Source organism: Pelodiscus sinensis, unplaced genomic scaffold (assembly GCF_049634645.1).
Source record: "Pelodiscus sinensis isolate JC-2024 unplaced genomic scaffold, ASM4963464v1 ctg82, whole genome shotgun sequence".
Lineage (NCBI taxonomy): Eukaryota > Metazoa > Chordata > Testudines > Trionychidae > Pelodiscus > Pelodiscus sinensis.
Window position 1 is genome coordinate 297,374 of NW_027465999.1, and position 20,766 is coordinate 318,139.

The 20,766-nt window shown below is 65.9% G+C and overlaps 1 protein-coding gene across 2 annotated transcripts in view; it reads left to right on the forward strand.

The window, feature by feature from the left end:
• The first annotated feature begins 286 nt into the window (after nucleotides 1–286).
• SLC8A2 (solute carrier family 8 member A2) overlaps nucleotides 287–20,766 on the forward strand; it is a 61,316-nt gene continuing 40,836 nt past the window's right edge. The window contains exons 1-2 of one of the 2 annotated variants that reach the window (XM_075917977.1): nucleotides 287–369; nucleotides 12,401–14,234. In XM_075917977.1, coding sequence (XP_075774092.1) covers nucleotides 12,442–14,234 — 1,793 coding nt within the window. In that variant the 5' untranslated portion in view covers nucleotides 287–369; nucleotides 12,401–12,441. Of the gene's footprint in view, nucleotides 370–9,032; nucleotides 9,489–12,400; nucleotides 14,235–20,766 lie in introns of those variants that run through there. The other variant, XM_075917978.1, reaches the window with a different exon arrangement.

A 20,766-nucleotide genomic window follows, 5' to 3' on the forward strand; every position in this document is an offset into this window, starting at 1 on the left:
GAGGGCTGGGAGCTGTCCGGGGGGAGGGGGGCTGGAAGCTGGGGGGGGAGCTGTCCTGCACGCGAGGTGCTGAACGCAGGGGAGCGCTGCGTCTCCTCCCCGCCGCCTCCCCCCAGACCTGGGAGCTCCCCGATGCTGAGCCCCGCCCCCTTCTGCCCCCCGGGCCCCGCCCCCCCCGCCGCTCGCCCCCCGCCCCTGCCCAGGGCCCGCCCCGCGCCCCGCCCCTCCCGCGGGGCGGGCCCGGGCTGGGGGGGTCCGGGGGTTTCTCTGCACGCGCCGGGCTGGGGCGGCTCCCCCCGCGCACGCAGCCCCCCCCCCCGTCGCTGCTCCTCGCGCTGCAGCCGCCGAGGCGAGAGGCGCCGACGCCAGGTAGGAGCGGGGGGGCCTGGGGGCGGCAGGTGTCCGGGAGCTGCCCCGTGTGGGGGGGGGGCTGCCCCTCATATGTTTTGGGGGAGCTGCTCCCTGTGTGGTTGGGGGGGCTGCCCATTTTGTGTTGTGGGGGGGGCTGCCCCTTGTGGGGGGGAAGCTCTCTCTTATATTGGTGGGGGGGCTGCCCCTTGTGGGGGGGAAGCTCTCTCTTATATTGGTGGGGGGGCTGCCCCTTGTGGGGGGAAGCTCTCTCTTATATTGGTGGGGGGGCTGCCCCTTGTGGGGGGGAAGCTTTCTCTTATATTGGTGGGGGGGGCTGCCCCTTGTGGGGGGGGAGCTCTCTCTTATATTGGTGGGGGGCTGCCCCTTGTGGGGGGAAGCTCTCTCTTATATTGGTGGGGGGGCTGCCCCTTGTGGGGGGGAAGCTTTCTCTTATATTGGTGGGGGGGGCTGCCCCTTGTGGGGGGGGAGCTCTCTCTTATATTGGTGGGGGGGCTGCCCCTTGTGGGGGGGAAGCTCTCTCTTATATTGGTGGGGGGGCTGCCCCTTGTGGGGGGGAAGCTTTCTCTTATATTGGTGGGGGGGGCTGCCCCTTGTGGGGGGGGAGCTCTCTCTTATATTGGTGGGGGGGCTGCCCCTTGTGGGGGGGAAGCTTTCTCTTATATTGGTGGGGGGGCTGCCCCTTGTGGGGGGGAAGCTCTCTCTTATATTGGTGGGGGGGCTGCCCCTTGTGGGGGGGAAGCTTTCTCTTATATTGGTGGGGGGGGCTGCCCCTTGTGGGGGGGGAGCTCTCTCTTATATTGGTGGGGGGGCTGCCCCTTGTGGGGGGGAAGCTCTCTCTTATATTGGTGGGGGGGGCTGCTCCTTGTGGGGGGGGGAGCTCTCTCTTATATTGGTGGGGGGGCTGCTCCTTGTGGGGGGGGAGCTCTCTCTTATATTGGTGGGGGGCTGCCCCTTGTGGGGGGGGAGCTCTCTCTTATATTGGTGGGGGGGCTGCTCCTTGTGGGGGGGGAGCTCTCTCTTATATTGGTGGGGGGGGCTGCTCCTTGTGGGGGGGGAGCTCTCTCTTATATTGGTGGGGGGGGCTGCTCCTTGTGGGGGGAAGCTCTCTCTTATATTGGTGGGGGGGGCTGCCCCTTGTGGGGGGGGAAGCTCTCTCTTATATTGGTGGGGGGGCTGCCCCTTGTGGGGGGGAGCTCTCTCTTATATTGGTGGGGGGGCTGCTCCTTGTGCATTGGGTGGAAACTTCCCCGCGTGGGGGGCTGCCCCGTGTGCCCGCTGCCTTGTGCCCTGGGGTGTCACGTTCCCAGGTCCCTTGCGTGCCCCCCCCCCCCGGGGGTTTCTCCTGGCAGGGGCCAGGTCTGATAACTGGCCCAAGCGCCGCCCAAGGCCCCCGGATTTGCACCTGATGCCTCAGTGGAAAGCAGCCCCCCCACCACCACCCCCACCCAGCCCGGCTTGCGAGGGCTCCTGTCCTCAGCCCCCCGGTCTCCCCTTGAGCGTTCACAGCCGAGCTCCGCCTGGGCGGCTGGGGCCACAGGGCTCACGCCCCTCGTGCAGAGACGGGGCCCCCCGCAGTCGCCACGGCCCCCAGCTTGGCGTGTGGGGGGCCTGTCCCACGGCCACGCAGGCGAGAGCTGGTTGCTAGGGGAATGATGGAAGCTGCCAGCGGTGGCCCCAGCACACAAGAGGCAGGAACTGGGAGGCCGGGTGCAACTGGGCACCATGCCACGGGGCCGCGGGACCCTCCCCCAGCGGGGCTCCACGCGGGTCAGCTCGCTGCGCCCCACAGGTGTAACCCTCCCCCAGCGGGGCTCCACGCGGGTCAGCTCGCTGCGCCCCACAGGTGTAACCCTCCCCCAGCGGGGCTCCACGCGGGTCAGCTCGCTGCGCCCCACAGGTGTAACCCTCCCCCAGCGGGGCTCCACGCGGGTCAGCTCGCTGCGCCCCACAGGTGTAACCCTCCCCCAGCGGGGCTCCACGCGGGTCAGCTCGCTGCGCCCCACAGGTGTAACCCTCCCCCAGCGGGGCTCCACGCGGGTCAGCTCCCTGCGCCCCACAGGTGTAACCCGGGCGCTGGACACCGTGCGACATCAGGCAGCCGCCGCAGCGGGGCCCAATTGGGCCAGGGCAAAAGCTGGTCCTGGATCTCTCATGGACTCCGAGGGGGGCAGAGCCCCCGAGTCCAGCCCCCCACCCAAAGCAGGACCAGCCCTGGCTCCATCAGCCCAGCCAGGACTGAAACACCCCTAGGGATGGAGATCCCCCCCCCCATCCCAGCGCTTCCCCACCCGCCCAGGAACATCCTTGTCCTAATCCATCCCAGGCCTCCCCCGCTGCAACCTGAGCCCGTTGCTCCGGGTTCTGCCATCTGCCGCCCTGCGATCAGCCTCTCGCCAGCCTCTCTGGAACCTCCCGCAGGGAGCTGCCGGCTGCTGGCAAATCCCCCCTCGCTCTCCCCTTCCGCCGACTGAACAAGCCCCGATCCCTCAGCCTCTCCCGGCCACGTGCTCGTTTTTCATTGCCCTGCGCCAGACCCTCCCCTGCCGCCACGTCCCTTCTGCCGTGGGGCCGGGCGAAGTGGGGATCCCGGGCACGTGGCTTTTTCTGTGGGGAGCCACCTTCTCCCCTCGCTAAGGGGCTCGTGGCCTCTCCATGATCCCGCGCCAGCTGCTCAGGGACGCCGGGTGGGCGCGCGGCCGGTGGGGCGGGACGGAGGCGAGATTCCGCTGTGCTCCCCGGGCAGGTCCCCACGCCCTGGGGAGGGGGCACACGGAGCCCCAAGGTGTCAGGGCTCAAGGGGTTTCCCTTCACGCCAGGGTTGGGGCTTTAGAGCCGCAGGGCCAGGTCGTTGGCCGGGGTCTCTGCCCTGACTTCGGAGGTGCGAGGTCTGATGGACACCCCCGAGAAGGCCGGAACCGCTGGCTAGAAACCCTGGTGCTCTGGTCCCCCCCCTCCCCTGGCTCCTGAGTGGGCCCCTGCCCGAGGGAATGGAGACTGGGGAGGGCAGGGGCTGGTGCACACGGAGAACAGTGTGTGTGGATGTGCAGCCACATGCATAGAATGTACTGGGGGTGATACAGCGCTGGCTTTGTGTGGGCGGTAACACACTGACAGCCCTGCATGTGTGATATGTATCACACACACACACAGAGACACACACAGACTCACAGACACACACACAGAGACACACGGAGAGACACACACACACACAGACACCCATAGAGACACCCGCCCGCCCACACACCCTGTTCCTTGCAGTGTTTTCACACTTGAATTTAATTGGCGGCTAATGCTCCATCAGAGACTTCCAAGTCCCGGGGCCTGGCCGGGCGGGGGGGCCTTGGGGCCACTGCTCTGCCAAGTTAGTGGAGCCAGGAGGGGACTTGGCTGCCGGGGGGATCTGCCCGCCACTGGGGACAGACCCGCGCACGACGCGCTCCTCTAGGGAAACCGCCCCCGGAACGGCTTGCTCAGCTGTGGCTCCTGGCTGGCCCAGAGCAGCCCCTGGTGGGCAAGAGGCAAGGGGAGGGCGGTGGAAGGGGCTTGGGAGTCCCTGCTCCCGCTTGTCATGAGGGGCCTGATTCTTTGTTCCGACAGGGACCCAACTGGACTAGCCGTTGGGAAATGGGCCACTCCGCCGTGGCTCCCCCGTGGACGCTCTGCTCCCGGAGTCACCCGATCCGCGCTGGAAGCGCCTTGATCCGTCTCCACAGGGATAGGAAGTGGCCCTGTGGCTCTAACACAACTATTCAGGGTCATGCGCTTCCGTGGGTAAAACCCACTTCCTTGGAGGAGCGGGGCTGGAGGGGAGAGAACCCAGAGAGCAGCAGCTGCGCCTGTCAGATGGCCCGTCTGTGTCTTGGGTTCTGTTCACTCCACTCCAGCTCGGCTGAGGAAGCGGCTTCACCCCCGGGAGCTCAGGGTGCTCTCCCTGTTTTCGTTAGTCTCGAAGGGTGTGTCTACACTGCACCGTTTCTTCAGGAGAACAGCGTTATTGCAGACTAACAGTGCGAGCGTCTGCGCAGCCATTCCACTATTCCCAAATAAATTCGAAAATAGGACGGCTTCGTCCGAAATCTGCAAACCTCATTCCGCGAGGAATCACGCCGCTTCCAAAATAGCTGTTTCGAAATAAGGCGAGTGTGGACGCTCCCCTGCTGCTATTTCAAAATAGCCCCTCCCCAGTGGCTTTCAATCGAGAGAGCGCGTCTACGTTCGGGGAGCCGGCCTCGGGCTCCTTTGGAGGCTTCCCTGCAGCGTAGACGCGCTATTGCAAAACAAGCTATTTCAGAACTATTCCGGAACAGCTTCCTTCGAAATAGGCCCAGTGTAGACGTCTCCTGAGGGTGTCTACACAGCTGGGCTTAACTTGGAAGAAGCTTCACAAACTGACCTACGTCAATTTGCAAAGCTTCTTTCAAAATTGGGAGCATCTGCTCAGCACTTATTTCGAAACAGAGCCCTCTTCCTCCAGCCTCCCGTCCTCCTCGTGCTATGAGGGTTACAGGCGTCGGAGCAAGACCTCCTCCGCTCGACAGCGTGTCGACATTATTTCCAAAGAACATTTCTGCGTAGACGACCCTAAGGTGACCGGGACTGCTCGTTGTTTTGAAAATTGCAGACTAACACGGCGGCCTCTCTGAGACCTTCCCGGTCCGTGTCTGTGAGGGGCCAGTCCTGCACGGCCTGCGCATCTGAGCTAGGACCCCAGGCCTTGGAGGGGTCCACGCCGGAGACAGCCTCTCGCACAGGCGGTGGCAGCCCCAGACTCTACCACCTCTGGGACCCTCCAGGCCACCACCAGTCCCGAAAACTGGGTTTGCTTTGGTCACCGTCGGAGCGCGTCGATTTCGCCCTGGCCATGCAGACGGAGGACAGGTGGCTCCATCAATAATCCTAGAAACAGAGAGGGACAAAAGCCACTCAGCTGCCCCGTTCCGGGGTCTGTCAGTGCCTTCGCTCTGCCCTCCCACCTGCACAGCTCCAGGCTGGTCTGAACCTCTGGCCCCCGAGCGTGTCTGTTCCTAGTCGCGCCGTACGAGCGGAGCAGGGGCGGCCGAGGCCTGGAGCTCTGTGTGGGTCACAAGGGAATCCGGAGCCAGAACAGGAAATATTGCAAAGGCCAAGCCAGCCAAGATGTCCCCCTGGCCTGTAACATCCCCTGCTTCCGGGTCTGGGCTGAGCTCTGAACCCATCCTGGCAAGGAGACCTGTCCTGGCTGGGGGCTAGTTTTCTCCTGACTGCTGGGTTTTCTGCAGCTTATTCTGAGCCATTTGGTTCATGTGGCAGATGAGTGGCTAGCGGGCTGGGCCGGGATGCAGGAGGTGTCGTTTCTAGCACTGGCCTGCTCGGGCGAGTCTGTTCCCTGCTGCGTGCCTCAGTTTCCCCCTTGCTAAAATGGGGTCAATGACGCACACCCCCTTGGCAATCTACCAAGAGGACTCCGGCTAGAACACAAGTCACTCCAGATTTCCAGGTGGTGCTAACAACCCTCTTCAGACCCGGGCGGGTCACTCAGCAATTAAGGCATCCTGAAATCAACAGCCATGCCTGGCACCTGGTGGCCAGGAGTTCCGCCGGCTCCTTATCATGATGCACCTGGGGCCTCTTACGGCCTCATTCTACCGCACCCACCCAGCGCAAGGGCTTCGCTGGTGCTTGAATCCAGGCGCTCGGCCCTCGCTGGGGAGGAAAAGTGGCTCTCAGCACCGGCAAGTGTGGCAGATCCTTTGCCCCTGTGTTGCTAGGGAAGAGAGAAGGTAACCATGGCGATACCGACTAGACGTACGAACTCGTCCAGAGCAGCCGCGCTGGTTATTCTTAGCCCCAGTGCGGATTTATTTTATGTGCCAGGCGCTTTCCGACCCGGCCCGGCTCCAGGCCACCCACAGTCTGAGACAGCTCTGGGTCCAGGCTCTCTGCAAACTCAGGCAGGCGCCCCTGCACCGTTCCTCCACCCCATCAGAGCTACTGTCTCGGCCAACAGAGGCGTGGCTGGATTCTTGGGCGCGCACTGTGCTAGTGTCTCATGCCGCGGCACTTGACGGTCATTACAGAAAACACAAGTTTCTAGCCCGCTGGTCCCGCCAAAAGGCTGAAAACACGGCCCAGCAGTACCTGAGACCACGGCTCTCCGAGGGGCAGCTGCTCGTGGCTCCCAGTTGCATGCCACGAATTGTTAGTTCTCAGCCATGTGCAGTGAGGTGTTGGCTCTCAGTGTGGGGGGGTGAGGCGGGGGTGGGGGCTAGGCTTTGGGCAAGGAGTTGGAGGCTGCGATTTGCCAGGTCTCAGCTTTGTGTGATGAGCTGACCAGTCTCAGCTGTCGCAGTGAAGCGGAGGTTCCCAGCTACTTCCCAGCTTTTTATTAACTAACCCCGCCCCCCCCAGCTGAGATCAGAACCCGACCCGCACTAAGCGCTGCACAGACACATGGCGAGACACAGCCCCTGCCACCGGCAGCTTCCAGTCGAAACCGACAAGGGTTATGGGGGAAACTGAGGCTCAGGAGATGAAGTGAAGTCTGAGGTCGCCCAGCCAATAGGTCAGACCAAGGGCTGGTCCAGCCCAGAGTCCTGTCTCCGATTTCGGAGTGACTTCCACCCCCGTCGTTCGATTTCGGCTCAGCTGGAGCCAGCCCATGGCTCCTGTCTAGGGCTTTCTAGCCCCCCACCCCTCGCTCCTCCTCCCCCAGCCGAGCCCAGGGCCCGGGGTGCAGAGAGCTCTGCGTGCTTGGGCCCTGCTGAGTGAGTCCCAGCGCTGTGTAGCAGCCACGGGGGGCAGGCCGGATGCACCAATCCGGGGCGAGCGAACACAATTGCCATTGTCACGGGCCGCGCCTCCTGGCTGGCTAATTGCTGTTTCACCCTGGCGCCGGTAATGAGGCGATTACATTAATTACAGGAGTGTTCCCGCTGGAGTCGGAGACGCCCGCTCTCCCGGCCGAGCGCAGATCTGGGTGGCAGGCGCCTTTCCCCGGGCAGCTCCCCAGCCCTGGGACCACCGGACAGCCCCGGCTGAGCCTTCGGGAGCTGCCGCCTCGGGCCGGGGAGGCCCCAGGCCAGCCCCACGGCTCATGTCAGAAGGCAAAGCTCCATCCGTTCCAATGGAGCAGCACCTGGGGGCCTAGCCCCATGGACCGCCATGGAGTTATGGCCCATTGGCCCGAAGGACCGCCCTGGAATTATGGCCAATTGGCCCCAGTTGGGGGGCTGGCCCCATGGACCGCCATGGAGTTATGGCCCATTGGCCCGAAGGACCGCCCTGGAATTATGGCCAATTGGCCCCAGTTGGGGGGCTGGCCCCATGGACTGCCATGGAGTTATGGCCCATTGGCCCCTGGACCACCATGGAGTTGTAGCCCATTAGTCCCTCTGGCCCCATGGACCGCCATGGAGCTATGACGGATTGGCCCCAGTTGGGGGGCTGGCCCCATGGACCGCCATGGAGCTATGGCGGATTGGCCCCAGTTGGGTGCAGGAGGATGCGCCCGGCTCAGCTGGGACCATGCCGGGGGCCGTGGGGCGGGGTGGGGCCGGCGGGCAGCCAGTCCCACGAGCCGTCCGGGTTTCTATTTTCACCGTCCCTGGTTTCTTTCACCTTTTTATAAACATTCCCGACTCTGGTTGCTATGGAGACGCCAGCGTTGCTAGGGGAGGGGCCTGGCATCCGCCCACCAGCGTGGCACCGAGGCAGCGGCGTCTTTGGCGGGTGGGCGTGGGCCGGCCGGGCCGGGATTCTCGGCTCCTCGGTCCCCGCTCATGGCCGCCCGGCAGCCCTGCCCTGGGACCCCCGGCTGGGCGGGGAGGGGGGTCCCGGGCTCGACCGGAAAACGGGGCAGCAGGTGCCGACTCCGCCGCTGAGCAAATCGCTCCCCTGCCCGGGCCCAGGTCCCCGCCTGCCGTTCGCCTAAGGAGGCTGGGAACTTGGCCCGGACCATGGCCCCTCTTACTGCGTCAGCAAGTCCCTGCAGCCCGGCCCGACGGGCCCTGATCTCGGGGGGGTCTGGGGGCGCCCGGCCCGACGGGCCCTGATCTCGGGGGGTCTGGGGGCGCCCGGCCCGACGGGCCCTGATCTCAGGGGCGTCTGGGGGCGCCCGGCCCAACGGGCCCTGATCTCAGGGGCGTCTGGGGGCGCCCGGCCCGACGGGCCCTGATCTCAGGGGGATCTGGGGGTGCCCACCCGATGGGCCCTGATCTCGGGGGGGTCTGGGGGCGCCCAGCCCGACGGGCCCTGATCTCGGGGGGGTCTGGGGGTGCCCACCCGATGGGCCCTGATCTCAGGGGGGTCTGGGGGTGCCCACCCGATGGGCCCTGATCTCAGGGGGGTCTGGGGGTGCCCACCCGATGGGCCCTGATCTCAGGGGGGTCTGGGGGTGCCCACCCGATGGGCCCTGATCTCGGGGGGGTCTGGGGGCACCCGGCCCAACGGGCCCTGATCTCAGGGGCGTCTGGGGGCGCCCGGCCCGACGGGCCCTGATCTCAGGGGGATCTGGGGGTGCCCACCCGATGGGCCCTGATCTCGGGGGGGTCTGGGGGCGCCCAGCCCGACGGGCCCTGATCTCGGGGGGGTCTGGGGGTGCCCACCCGATGGGCCCTGATCTCAGGGGGGTCTGGGGGTGCCCACCCGATGGGCCCTGATCTCAGGGGGGTCTGGGTGCCGTGCGAGTCTGGGTTCGTGCAGCGCCTCGTGCAATAGGGCCCTGGGGGTTTCTCTGCTGGGGACGGGCTCAGCTTTCAGAAGTCTGGGCGGCGCCGGGCTACGTGCCGCTCTCCCATGGAAAAAGAAACCTAAGTCCCTTCCGCAGAGCTGGCAAAACGCCGGTCTCAGGTCTCCGGCCTGGGCGAGAGCCTGAAGCCGCCCACCGAAGTGACGTGTTATTCCCAGGCTGGGGGTGCTGCTCGTTGCAGGACGGACGAGCTGCCTGCCAGGGTCCAGCCGATGCTGCCTCTCGCCCAGCAGCAGGGCCAGGGTGTCCTGACCAGTGATCCACGCGTCTTCCCGTTTGGATCAGCGCCGGCGCGGGGCCTGCACCCCGGGGCCCAGATCGGCACCGACGTCTCCCGCCGGCCCCGCACAGGGACCCTGGTGCAGCCCTGGCCCGGCTGGCAGGACTCGTGGTAATTCCAGGGCCCCGCTAGGAGCAGCCCGGCCGCCCCCGCGCTCTCCTCAGCGCGGCCGGGGATCTCCCTCTCGCCCCTGCTAACACGGTCTGGGATTTACCCAGGTTGGAGCAATCGGCTCCGTCAGCTCCTCGGAGCGGCCGGGAATCCTCCGTCACGGGCGCTTCGCTGCCCTCCCTGGCACACCCGCCTGTGCGGAGCTGCAGGACTGGGGGCGCCCGGCCGCTGCACAGAGGGGCCCTGGGTCACGGCGAGCCGGGGTCCCCCAAATCCTGCAGCCCAAACAGACTCCACCCGTCGTAGCACAGAGAGGGGCTTATTGTTCCCCCAGAGTCCAGCCCAGCACAGGCGGGTTGTGGCTACAGGGGCCAGGGCCAGGATGCCTCAGACTCAGCGCCCCTAGGCCCCCGCTTAGCGTCTTCTCTCCATGCTTCCCAGACAGCCGCTGCCTCCCCCCCAGTCCCTGCCCCCCAGCCAGGTGCTGGTCTCCGCCCTCCCCCCTTTGTCTCTCCCTAGGAGGCTGAGCCGGGCTGTCTGGGTTAATCCACATTCGGGAGTGTCCGTGAGAATCTCCCATCCCAGCGCAGGGGGCCCCGGGTCACAGAGCAGACAGCCCCCCCCACGGCGCACTCTGTCGATGGAGCCCCACTGCTCAGATTTGGGACTCTCAGGGGCCCCGTTCTCCTGCCCTTGGCAGCTTGAAAACTCGTGCGCTCTCCTGCCAGCGTCCCCCGCTACCCGCCAGCCCTGGGATCCCGGGCTCTCTTGCGTCTCACCCAAGGACAGGCCCCCCCGGCCTGCTGCCATCTGAGGTCTTCTGCCTTCCTGCCCCCCACCTGGATGTGGGCTCTTCGCCGGCCGCAGCTGGACACACAGAAAATGGCATTAAAATCCCAGCGTCTCCCTCTGACGGTGTTTCGGGGACCCCTGACCCTGCACCCCCGTAGCAGCCAGATGTGACTCCGCCAGCCAGTCGAACAGGGAGGTTCGTTGCTTCTCAGAGATACGGCCCGGCCCGGGTTCGAGGTGGACAGCGGAGTAAGGGGCAGGCAGCCTCAGACCCCCTTGGAGCAGCGGTACCCAAGCCCCCGAATCCCCCGCACTCGGCTTAGTCTGTTCTCTTCATGTTAGCCCAAGGAGTCTTTTGTCCCCTGGGCCCCAGGAGGTAAGACTCTGACGCACGTCCCAGTGCGTTCTCTTCATCCAGAAATATAACTTGTGCCGAAAGTGTCCGTCTGCTATGTCCATTGGACAGACGCCAAAGAATCAATGCACAGAAAACAGACATCAGGCTTTTTCCCACAGAGAAAACTGTTGCCTGCCATTTGAACCGACTGGCCATTCTCTCAGTGACGGTAAAACATGCCTATTGCTTCAAAGAGATTGTAACTTCAGACTCAACGAGAAGCCTCAGAACTGTCATTCAGGCTTAAATTTGACACTTTACATATGGGCCTTAACAAAGATGCTAATTATCTCACCCATTACAAAGCCAGCTTCCCCAGTTATCACCCCTAATGTCGTTACCTCACAGACACTAACCTTCCCCCTCTGTTCTAAAGTCTGATTTGTCGATGTCATGTGTGTTCACTACACCCGTTGGTATAGATGGTCGGGCCAATTTTCTTCCACTATTTGATCTGAGGAAGTGGGTCTGGCCCACGAAAGCTCCTCACCTAATAAACCATCTTGTTAGTCTGTAAAGTGCTGCCTGGTCCTGCCTTTTGTTTCAGCTGGACCAGACTCACACGGCCACATTTCTATCACTATTCCCCAGTGAGTCGTGCCTGGCCTCCCCACTCATGCAGAGAGCTGCAAAATGGGGGAGGGTCGGGGGGGACTGAGGTACACCCCCCCCACACACACACCCTACAGCACCCCCCACTGCGTCACACTCCCCGACATGACTTGACATCGTTTTGCTAAACCCCCTTAGGGGTGCGCCCCGGCAGATGCGGCTTCTCCAGGCTCCCCGCTATTCCCTGGGGCGGGAGGCTGGCCCGGCTCCTGTCCGAATGTGCCACTCGCCTGCCTAATCCCATTGTTCCTAAGCAGGCAGCCAAAGGCACATGTGTGCGTGGGGATGTGCACACGCTGCCTGTGTGTGCCAGTGTATGGGACTGGTGTGCACAAAACTGGGCGTGTGCATGCTCTTTGTTTATACACACAAAGCTCCGGGTGCACAGAGGGGAGGTGTGTACAAACCCGGGTGTGAATGTGTACACTCTATGTGCATGTGTGTATGATCCATGTGCATATGAACTGCATATGTGTTTGTGCATAGTGGGTGTACATACAAACCCAGGTGCGCGGGTGTCTGCACTGCACGCGTGTGTATGTGCCCCTTCTGTGCCTGTGCACCTCCATGTCCGGTGTACGTGCATGCTGTGTGGGCTTGAGTCTTCGCCTCCCTAGTGGCCGGGCCCCAGAGAGGATAACAGCCTACTGCTGCTGCTGGCTAAGCGGGTTCTCCTTTAGTCACACGTTAAGCTGCCTGGGGGCGGAAGGCCTGTACACGGTGGGGACAGTCACAGGGACTGTTTCTCTATCGGATGCTCCATCCTGAGGGTAGGGTTGGGCCCGGGCTGTTCCCAGGGCACAGCCACAGAGCCAGGCTTGTTCATCCTGGGGGGCAGGTCCCTCCCGCCGGGCTAGTGAACAGAGAACGCTCCGAAGGCAGCTGGGGCAGGGCAGGGTGGGGGAGCCAGGCTGGGACCCGGCAGCCTCCATTGGTTGGTTAGCGCAGGAGCCGGGTGCAATCCAGCTCAGCATGGGGAGGGGAGTGGTGTCTAGTGGTTATGGGCGTGGCTGGGCACCAGGACTCCTGGGCTCTCTCCTGGCCCTGGGAGGGCCCAGTGCGTTGGGACGCCTGCCATGCTATTGCAACGCTCTGTCTTTCTCTTCTCTAGATCCGGCCGGGCCTGGCAGCCGGACCAACGCGCCCGAGACCATGGCGCTGGCACGGCACCCCCTGCCCCCCTTCCTCGCCAAGGCGCTGCTGGCGTCTGCCCTCCTGGCTGAGAACGTCTCCCACGTGGGCGCCTTGGAGACAGTGCCGGAGAGCAACCTGACTTGCCGAGGGTCCAACCAGTGCCATCCTGGGGTGCTGCTGCCCGTCTGGCAGCCGGACAACCCCTCCTTCGGCGACAAGGCCGCCCGAGCCATCGTCTACTTCGTGGCCATGATGTATATGTTCCTGGGCGTCTCCATCATCGCTGACCGCTTCATGGCCTCCATCGAGGTCATCACCTCCAAGGAGAAGGAGATCACCATCACCAAGGCCAACGGGGAGACCAGCATCGGCACCGTGCGCATCTGGAACGAGACAGTCTCCAACCTGACCCTGATGGCGCTGGGCTCCTCGGCGCCCGAGATCCTGCTCTCCGTCATCGAGGTGTGCGGGCACAACTTCCAGGCCGGGGAGCTGGGCCCCGGCACCATCGTGGGCAGCGCCGCCTTCAACATGTTCGTGGTGATCGCCATCTGCGTCTACGTCATCCCTGCCGGAGAGATCCGCCGGATCCGGCACCTCCGCGTCTTCTTCGTCACGGCCTCCTGGAGCATCTTCGCCTACATCTGGCTCTACCTCATCCTGGCCGTCATCTCCCCGGGCGTGGTGCAGGTCTGGGAGGCCCTGCTGACGCTGGTCTTCTTCCCGGTCTGCGTGGTCTTCGCCTGGATCGCCGACAAGCGCCTGTTCTTCTACAAGTACGTCTACAAGCGCTACCGGGCCGACCCGCGCAGCGGCATCATCATCGGCACCGAGGGGGAGTTCCCCAAGGACATCGAGATGGACGGCAGCTTCCTGGCCAACGACCACCGGGAGAGCGCCTTCATGGACGGGGCGCCCTCCGCCTCCCCGGCCCTGGCCTCCACCGCCCAGGAGGAGAAGGAGCTGGACGAGAGCCGCAAGGAGGTGATCCAGATCCTCAAGGACCTCAAGCAGAAGCACCCGGACAAGGAGCTGGAACAGCTGGTGGAGATGGCCAACTACTACGCCCTGCTGCACCAGCAGAAGAGCCGCGCGTTCTACCGCATCCAGGCCACCCGCATGATGACCGGGGCCGGGAACATCCTCAAGAAGCACGTCTCGGAGTTCGCCAAGAAGTCGTCCAACCTCCTGGAGGTGCCGTCGGAGGCGGAGGAGGAGAACTACAGCAAGATCTTCTTCGAACCCTGCCTGTACCACTGCCTGGAGAACTGCGGCTCGGTCACGCTGACTGTGGCCTGCCAGCAGGGCGGGGAGGACTACCATACCTTCTACGTGGACTACAAGACGGAGGACGGCTCGGCCAAGGCGGGCTCCGACTACGAGTACAGCGAGGGGACGCTGATCTTCAAGCCGGGCGAGACGCAGAAGGAGCTCAAGATCGGCATCATCGACGACGACATCTTTGAGGAGGACGAGCACTTCTTCGTGCGGCTGCTCAACCTGCGGGTGGGGGACGCCGAGGGCATGTTCGAGTCCGACTCGGCCGACCACCCCAAGGGGCGGCTGGTGGCCCCGCTCATCGCCACCGTCACCATCCTGGACGACGACCACGCCGGTATCTTCACCTTCCAGGACAGGCTGCTGCGGGTCAGCGAGTGCCAGGGCACCATGGAGGTGAAGGTGGTGCGCAGCTCGGGGGCGCGGGGCACGGTGATGGTCCCCTACCGCACGGTGGAGGGGACGGCTCGCGGCGCCGGCATCGACTACGAGGATGCCTGCGGGGAGCTGGAGTTCAAGGATGACGAGACTGTGTAAGTACAGCCCGCCGGTCCCTGCTCTGCCCGCCGGTCCCTTCTCTGCCCGCCGGTCCCTGCTCTGCCCGCCGGTCCCTGCTCCGCCCAACGGTCCCTGCTCCGCCCGCCGGTCCCTGCTATGCCCACCGGTCCCTGCTCCACCCGCCGGTCCCTGCTCTGCCCGCCAGTCCCTTCTCTGCCCACTGGTCCCTGCTCCGCCCAACGGTCCCTGCTCCGCCCGCCGGTCCCTGCTCCGCCCGCCGGTCCCTGCTCCGCCCGCCGGTCCCTGCTCCGTCCGCCGGTCCCTGCTCTGCCCGCCAGTCCCTTCTCTGCCCACTGGTCCCTGCTCCGCCCAACGGTCCCTGCTCCGCCCGCCGGTCCCTGCTCCGCCCGCCGGTCCCTGCTCCGCCCGCCGGTCCCTGCTCCGTCCGCCGGTCCCTGCTCTGCCCAGAGTTCCCTGCTCCGCCCGACGGTCCCTTCTCTGCCCAGAGTTCCCTGCTCCGCCCGACGGTCCCTGCTCTGCCCAGAGTTCCCTGCTCCGCCCGCCGGTCCCTGCTCCGCCCACCGGTCCCTGCTCCGCCCGCCGGTCCCTGCTCCACCCAGAGTTCCCTGCTCCGCCCACCGGTCCCTGCTCCGCCCAGAGTTCCCTGCTCCGCCCAGAGTTCCCTGCTCTGCCCACCGATCCCTGCTCCACCTGCCGGTCCCTGCTCTGCCCAGAGGCCCCTGCCCGGCCGCCTGGCGAGGCCTGGGAGTCCACTCCCGCACTCTGCAAGCCCCAACTCCCGGTGTTGGATTAGCCTGCCAGCAAGCTGCTGGCCCTCCCTGCTGGGGAGAAACCCTGGGAAATGTGGCCCGTCAGTGGCCGGCCCGTGGGAAGCCAGAGGCGGGTTTGCCGCCAGCAGCAGGAATCGGGGTGACCCGTCAATGCCGACGAGGTCGTGGGCTTGCTGTAGCCCGTGAGTCCAGTCCACTGAGGACGAGGGTCGGTCACAGCCCTGGCTTGGAGCCTGGCTCACGCTGGCCCGGCGGGTGCTTACCGAGAGCCCGGGTTGATTCCCTGGGGGGCTGAGGGGCCCTCACCCAGCCGTGGAAGTGGGGTAAATGCCGGGCCGGCGGCACTTCCCACTGTGCAGCGCGGCACAAGGTGGTGCTGCATGATGGGGAGCCAGGCCCTTTGCCTTCTAGCTGGTTAAGGGTCACCTCTTCCTTGTGGCTGAGATGCCTTCTGGGCATGAGGGGAGTAAGAACGGCTCACGCGTGTGTCATAGACCCTATACTGCCACAGCGACGGGTGACTCTCTGGGGGCGGGGCTTTTGGAAGAGGGCTGTCTCTGGGCTGGACCCCCACTCGTGCCCTGAAGTTCCGGGCATGCGGCTGGTGTGAGGGTCCAGGCGGTCGTGCGGCTCGTGAGCTCTGTGCTGGGCACTCGTGTGCGGACGCCTGGTCGCGCTCCGCTCCCCGTGACCCAAGAAACCCAGTGCAGCCTCCTTCCCCCAAGAGCACGTCACTTGGCAGCAGGAACCGCGGACGGGCAGGGCCTTGGGAGACGCTCCAGTCCCGTCCCTGCCCCCGTGCCCACCTCTCCGGGCCCTGCTGACATGCCGGGGGGCAGGCGAGCCCTAAGCTGCGTGGGCAGGAAGGTGGGATGCTCTCGAGGGTCTCCAGACAGAAGGGGGCTGCTCCTCCCAATCCGGCTGCCCCGCCAGGCCCGGGGGGGCGGGTCTGGTGCCACCTAAAAGCGCGTTTCCTCCATGCGGGGGTGGACTCTTGGCTGGAGTCGGGAGACGGCAGATCTGGGGACCTGACGAGTCGGTTTCCCGCTGGAGGAGGACTCGGGCGGGGGCTGGGTGGCTCCGTAGTCCGACTAGTCGCGCCGGCCCAGGAACACAGGAGGCCCCCAGCGGCGCAGGCGGCTGCGGCGCTCCAAGGTGCTGCAGGGTCTCCCCCCGCGTGCAGCCGAGAGGCTATTGGGGCTTTGTGTGGCGGGGGGGGGTCTGCTCTGTAGCCCGGGGTCCCCAGCGCTGGGCTGTGCGATTCCCACTCACTCCCCCACGTGTGGATTGGCCCAGACACCTCGGCCCAGCCTGGCAGGTAACAAGGCTCTTCCCCGGGGAGAGCCAAAGGGAGGGAGGCGGAGACGGACACCTGGCTGGGGGGCAGGGCTGGGGGGCAGGGCTGGGGGCCGGGCAGTCTTGGCTGGACAATCACCAAGAGAAGAGACTAAGCTGGGTACTGGGGGCTCAGGGGCCTGTCCCCAGCCCCAAGGGGTCTGAGGCTGCCTGCCCCTCACTCCGCTGTCCACCTCAAACCCGGGCCGGGCTGGATCTCGGAGCAGCCACGAACCTCCCTGTTCGACTGGCTGGTGGAGTCACATCTTGCTGCGGACGGGGGTGCAGGGTCGGGGGTGCCTGACGCTGTTTCAAGCCTGCCACATCCCACCCCAGAGGTGGCTGCATCTCGGCACTGCGCACTGTGCGCTCAGGTCCTGCCGGTCTGTGGCCAGATGCAGGTGTGCACGGGCGAGAGCTGTGCCCGTCTGGCAGCCTGGGGGTGTGTTCCCAGGGCTCACTGGGCCAGCACCCCGCAGTCCGGCAGCCTTGTCCTGGGTTCTGTTAGCGACCCACAGAGCAGGGGAGCGTGGGGGGGACGACTGTTAATTCCTGGGTGGGAGAGGGGTGGGTAAATCAGACATAGTGACCGTCCAGCCGGGCTGGGCGGGAGTCGGGAGCCTTAGAGCTGCCAGCCGAGAGTTTTCGTTTTTCTCCCATAGGAAAGTTTTTTGGTCAAATCCGAACATTTCCCCCTCCCCGCTGACTTGGCGCCTTGGGAATTTCGGGCACGTTTGTGGCAGGGTTGCAGGCTCCGCGACGTCCAGTGGCGCCAGGAGAACACAGGTGCCTGGGGCACAAGCGGCCCGTTTTGTTAGGACAAGCTGGCGTCGAAGGACTTTTCCCCATGCTCTGCGGAGCCCTGGGTAGCACGGATGGGCCTGTGTTTCCAGCCTCCCTCCCACTCACCTTCATTCCCCATCGTGGTGCCTCGGTTTCCCCCAAGAAATGGTGATGAGAGTGACCAGGGTGGGCAGTGCCTTGCGCAAGGGGGGCTGGCCCGTGATCAGGGCACCAAGGTGCTGCCGTGAGTCACCGATTGGCAATACAAATGTACAGCGCCTGGCGCGGCGCCAGACACTACAGCCGTTCAAATCATGGTGCTGGCTCGTTCTCGCAGCTGGGGCAGACACCGTGCCGCCTGGCCGACTCGGCCTGCACTGGCTAGCGAGGCCGTTCCGTCAGCTGGCCCTCCCCAGGAAAGGCGCCGTCGTGACCGGCTCCGCCAGACGCATGCAGATCCGGGCCTAGTGAAACTGGGCAGGTTCTCACGTCCGGCTGGTGGCGTTTGCTCCGCTAGACGAAGGAACCCAGGCGTGCCTGGGAATCGCGCCCTGCCGGCGGGGTCGGGTTGCCTCTTCACCTGCTGCTTGGAAACGCTTCTCGCTGGCGCGGGCAGGTCTCCCCGCGCAGCCGTTTCCGACCAGCGCTGCCGGGCACGTGCTCCCAGCCTGGGCCCACGGGCCGAGTCCCACAGGGAGGAGAGGTCTGTGCCTGTGCCTGGACAAACCAATCCCAGGAGAGGCGAACTCAGGCGTCCTGGCTCAGTTTGCACTAGCCCAGGCGTCCCGACCCCGCGCCCTGGAGCGGCCAACAGGGCCGGGTCCTTGCTCTAACCGCTAGGCCTCGCCCCCTCGCCCCCCATTCCTGCTACGGGGCGCCATGTCCGCCCGCCAGATGGTCCATTGCCAGTAGCCCCGTGGGCGCTGGTACCGCCCCTCCCCGCCCTCCACCGCCGCTCAGCGCGGAACGACTCCTCTCTGGGGAGGGACTGCGGCGAGCGCGCCCGGCGCCAAACCTGGCATCCACGCAGCACAGCCGCTGACATTTCGGAGCCCGGCTCGCGGGGCTGGTTGGCGTCTCCTTCCTCAGGCTCCGTGGCGTCCAAGAGCTGGTCTGGGACTTGCCGCAGCCCCTCCCCTCCCAGCACCGGCAGGAGAAAGCAGTGGGGCCTATTTGAAATCATGGGCCCTCCCCAACCTTATGGGAGGGACACTGGACCCATGTTCAACTAATTGCTTGGGACAAATAATGACTAAAGGATCAAGAAGTGCGGCTAGAGGTTCAAAATAAGGGAGCCGGATGGGGACACCGAGCAGAGAACCCGGCCAGCGCCCACTGCTCCTCAAAGCTGTCGATGGAGCCAGTGGGCGCCACCCAGAGGAATCTGCCCGGATTCGTGACACGAGGGAGGAGCGGAAACAGGCCCCCCAGTCGCAGAGAACCCCTCGTCCAGCATCCTCCTCCTGCTATTAAAGAGAAAGCAGCGGGGGCAGGGACCAGCCAGCTGCGTCTTTCGGCAATCGCCATGCGTCAGGGCCTAGCACAGCCTCGGCGCCCGGGGTAGGAAGGGGCTTTCCTAGGGGCTATTCCACAGCGCCCCGCGGGGCTGGCGCCTGCCGTGAGGCGTACGGCCTTAGCCTGCCTCGCGCCCCGATGGACCCGCCGGGCACTGGCTCCGTAAGACCCCGCGAAACCGGCCTCCCCGCCCGGCACGGACCCTGCTGTGACACCAGCTATTCTGGGCGGGTGGCTCTCCCCTTGCTGCCCTCTCCCCCCCCCCGCCCTCTCTTCCCCCCGTCCTCTCTCCCCCCCGCCCTCTCTTCCCCCCGTCCGCTCTCCCCCCGCCCTCTCTTCCCCCCGCCCTCTCCCCCCCGCCCTCTCTCCCTCCACTGCCCTCTCTCCCCCCCACCCTCTCTTCCCCCCGCCCTCTCTTCCCCCCGTCCTCTCTCCCCCCCGCCCTCTCTTCCCCCCGCCCTCTCCCCCCCGCCCTCCCTCCCTCCACTGCCCTCTCTTCCCCCCGCCCTCTCTTCCCCCCACCCTCTCTCCCTCCACTGCCCTCTCTTCCCCCCGCCCTCTCTCCCCCCCACCCTCTCTTCCCCCCCACCTGTCCTCTCTCTCCCCCGCCCTCTCTTCCCCCCACCCTCTCTTCCCCCCACCTGTCCTCTCTCTCCCCCGCCCTCTCTCCCCCCACCCTCTCTTCCCCCCCACCTGTCCTCTCTCTCCCCCGCCCTCTCTCCCCCCACCCTCTCTTCCCCCCCACCTGTCCTCTCTCTCCCCCGCCCTCTCTCCCCCCACCCTCTCTTCCCCCCCACCTGTCCTCTCTCTCCCCCGCCCTCTCCCCCCCGCCCTCTCTTCCCCCCCACCTGTCCTCTCTCCCCCCCGTCCTCTCCCCCCCGCCCTCTCCCCCGCACCCTCTCCCCCCCGCCCTCTCTCCCCCCACCCTCTCCCCCCCGCCCTCTCCCCCCCGCCCTCTCTTCCCCCACCCTCTCTCCCTCCGCTGCCCTCTCCCCCCCGCCCTCTCTTCCCCCCCACCTGTCCTTTCTCCCCCCGCCCTCTCTCCCTCCCCTGCCCTATCTCTCCCCTGCCCTCTCCCCCCTCCCGCCCCCTCTCCCCCCCGCCCTCTCTTCCCCCCCACCTGTCCTCTCTCTCTCCCGGCCTCTCTCCTTCTCCTTCCTCTCTCCCTCTTCTGCCCTCTCCCCCCCGCCCACCCTCTCTCCCTCCCCTGCAGCCTCGTACAGAAATTGCCCTCCAGGGCTGGACGGCTCCTTCCCACTTCGCTCCACCCCCGGCCCGTGGGCTACTGAATCCCGGGAGAGAGTCCCCCCTCCTGCCCCAGGCCTGGCTCTGTGATGGACGGTGACGCAGCCCCCTGTGCCGGTTGCCAGGCAGCCTTTGGCACCGGCCGGGTGGCCAGGGGCTGGCGTGTCTGCCCGGCCGGGTGTGCACGGGGAAGGAGGGGGTGGCGGGGAGAGGGGCCTGAAGCATGCGCACTAGGAATGTGGTGCCAAACCCGTCTGGCCCCCCCAGCCGCTGGGCAGCCAGGGTCCCCTCGGCCTGGCCGGCGAGCCGCGAGCAGCAGGGCACAAAGCCCAGGCATCGGCCTTGGGACAGTCCTGGGGAGGCGTTTCCGACGGCCGGAGCCGAGGGTTGGGATGCGAGAAGGCTGGGGGCGGAGCTGAGATCCGGTGCCAAGGTCTGGAGGTTGGGAGGGAATGAGGGACGAAGGGCTGGGGGGTCAGTCTGAGCTGGAGGTGAGTTTGGGGATGTGTTCTGAGTTGGGGAATTTATTCTGAGATCCCGGCCGGTGTCTGGGGACGCCCAGCCCGACGGGCCCTGATCTCGGCTGGAGTCTGGGGGCGCCCGGCCCGACGGGCCCTGATCTCGGCTGGAGTCTGGGGGGTGCCGGCCCGACGGGCCCTGATCTCGGCTGGAGTCTGGGGGGTGCCGGCCCGACGGGCCCTGATCTCGGCTGGAGTCTGGGGGGTGCCGGCCCGACGGGCCCTGATCTCGGCTGGTGTCTGGGGGGTGCCGGCCTGACGGGCCCTGATCTCAGCTGGTGTCTGGGGGGTGCCGGTCCGACGGGCCCTGATCTCGGCTGGTGTCTGGGGGGTGCCGGTCCGACGGGCCCTGATCTCAGCTGGTGTCTGGGGGGTGCCGG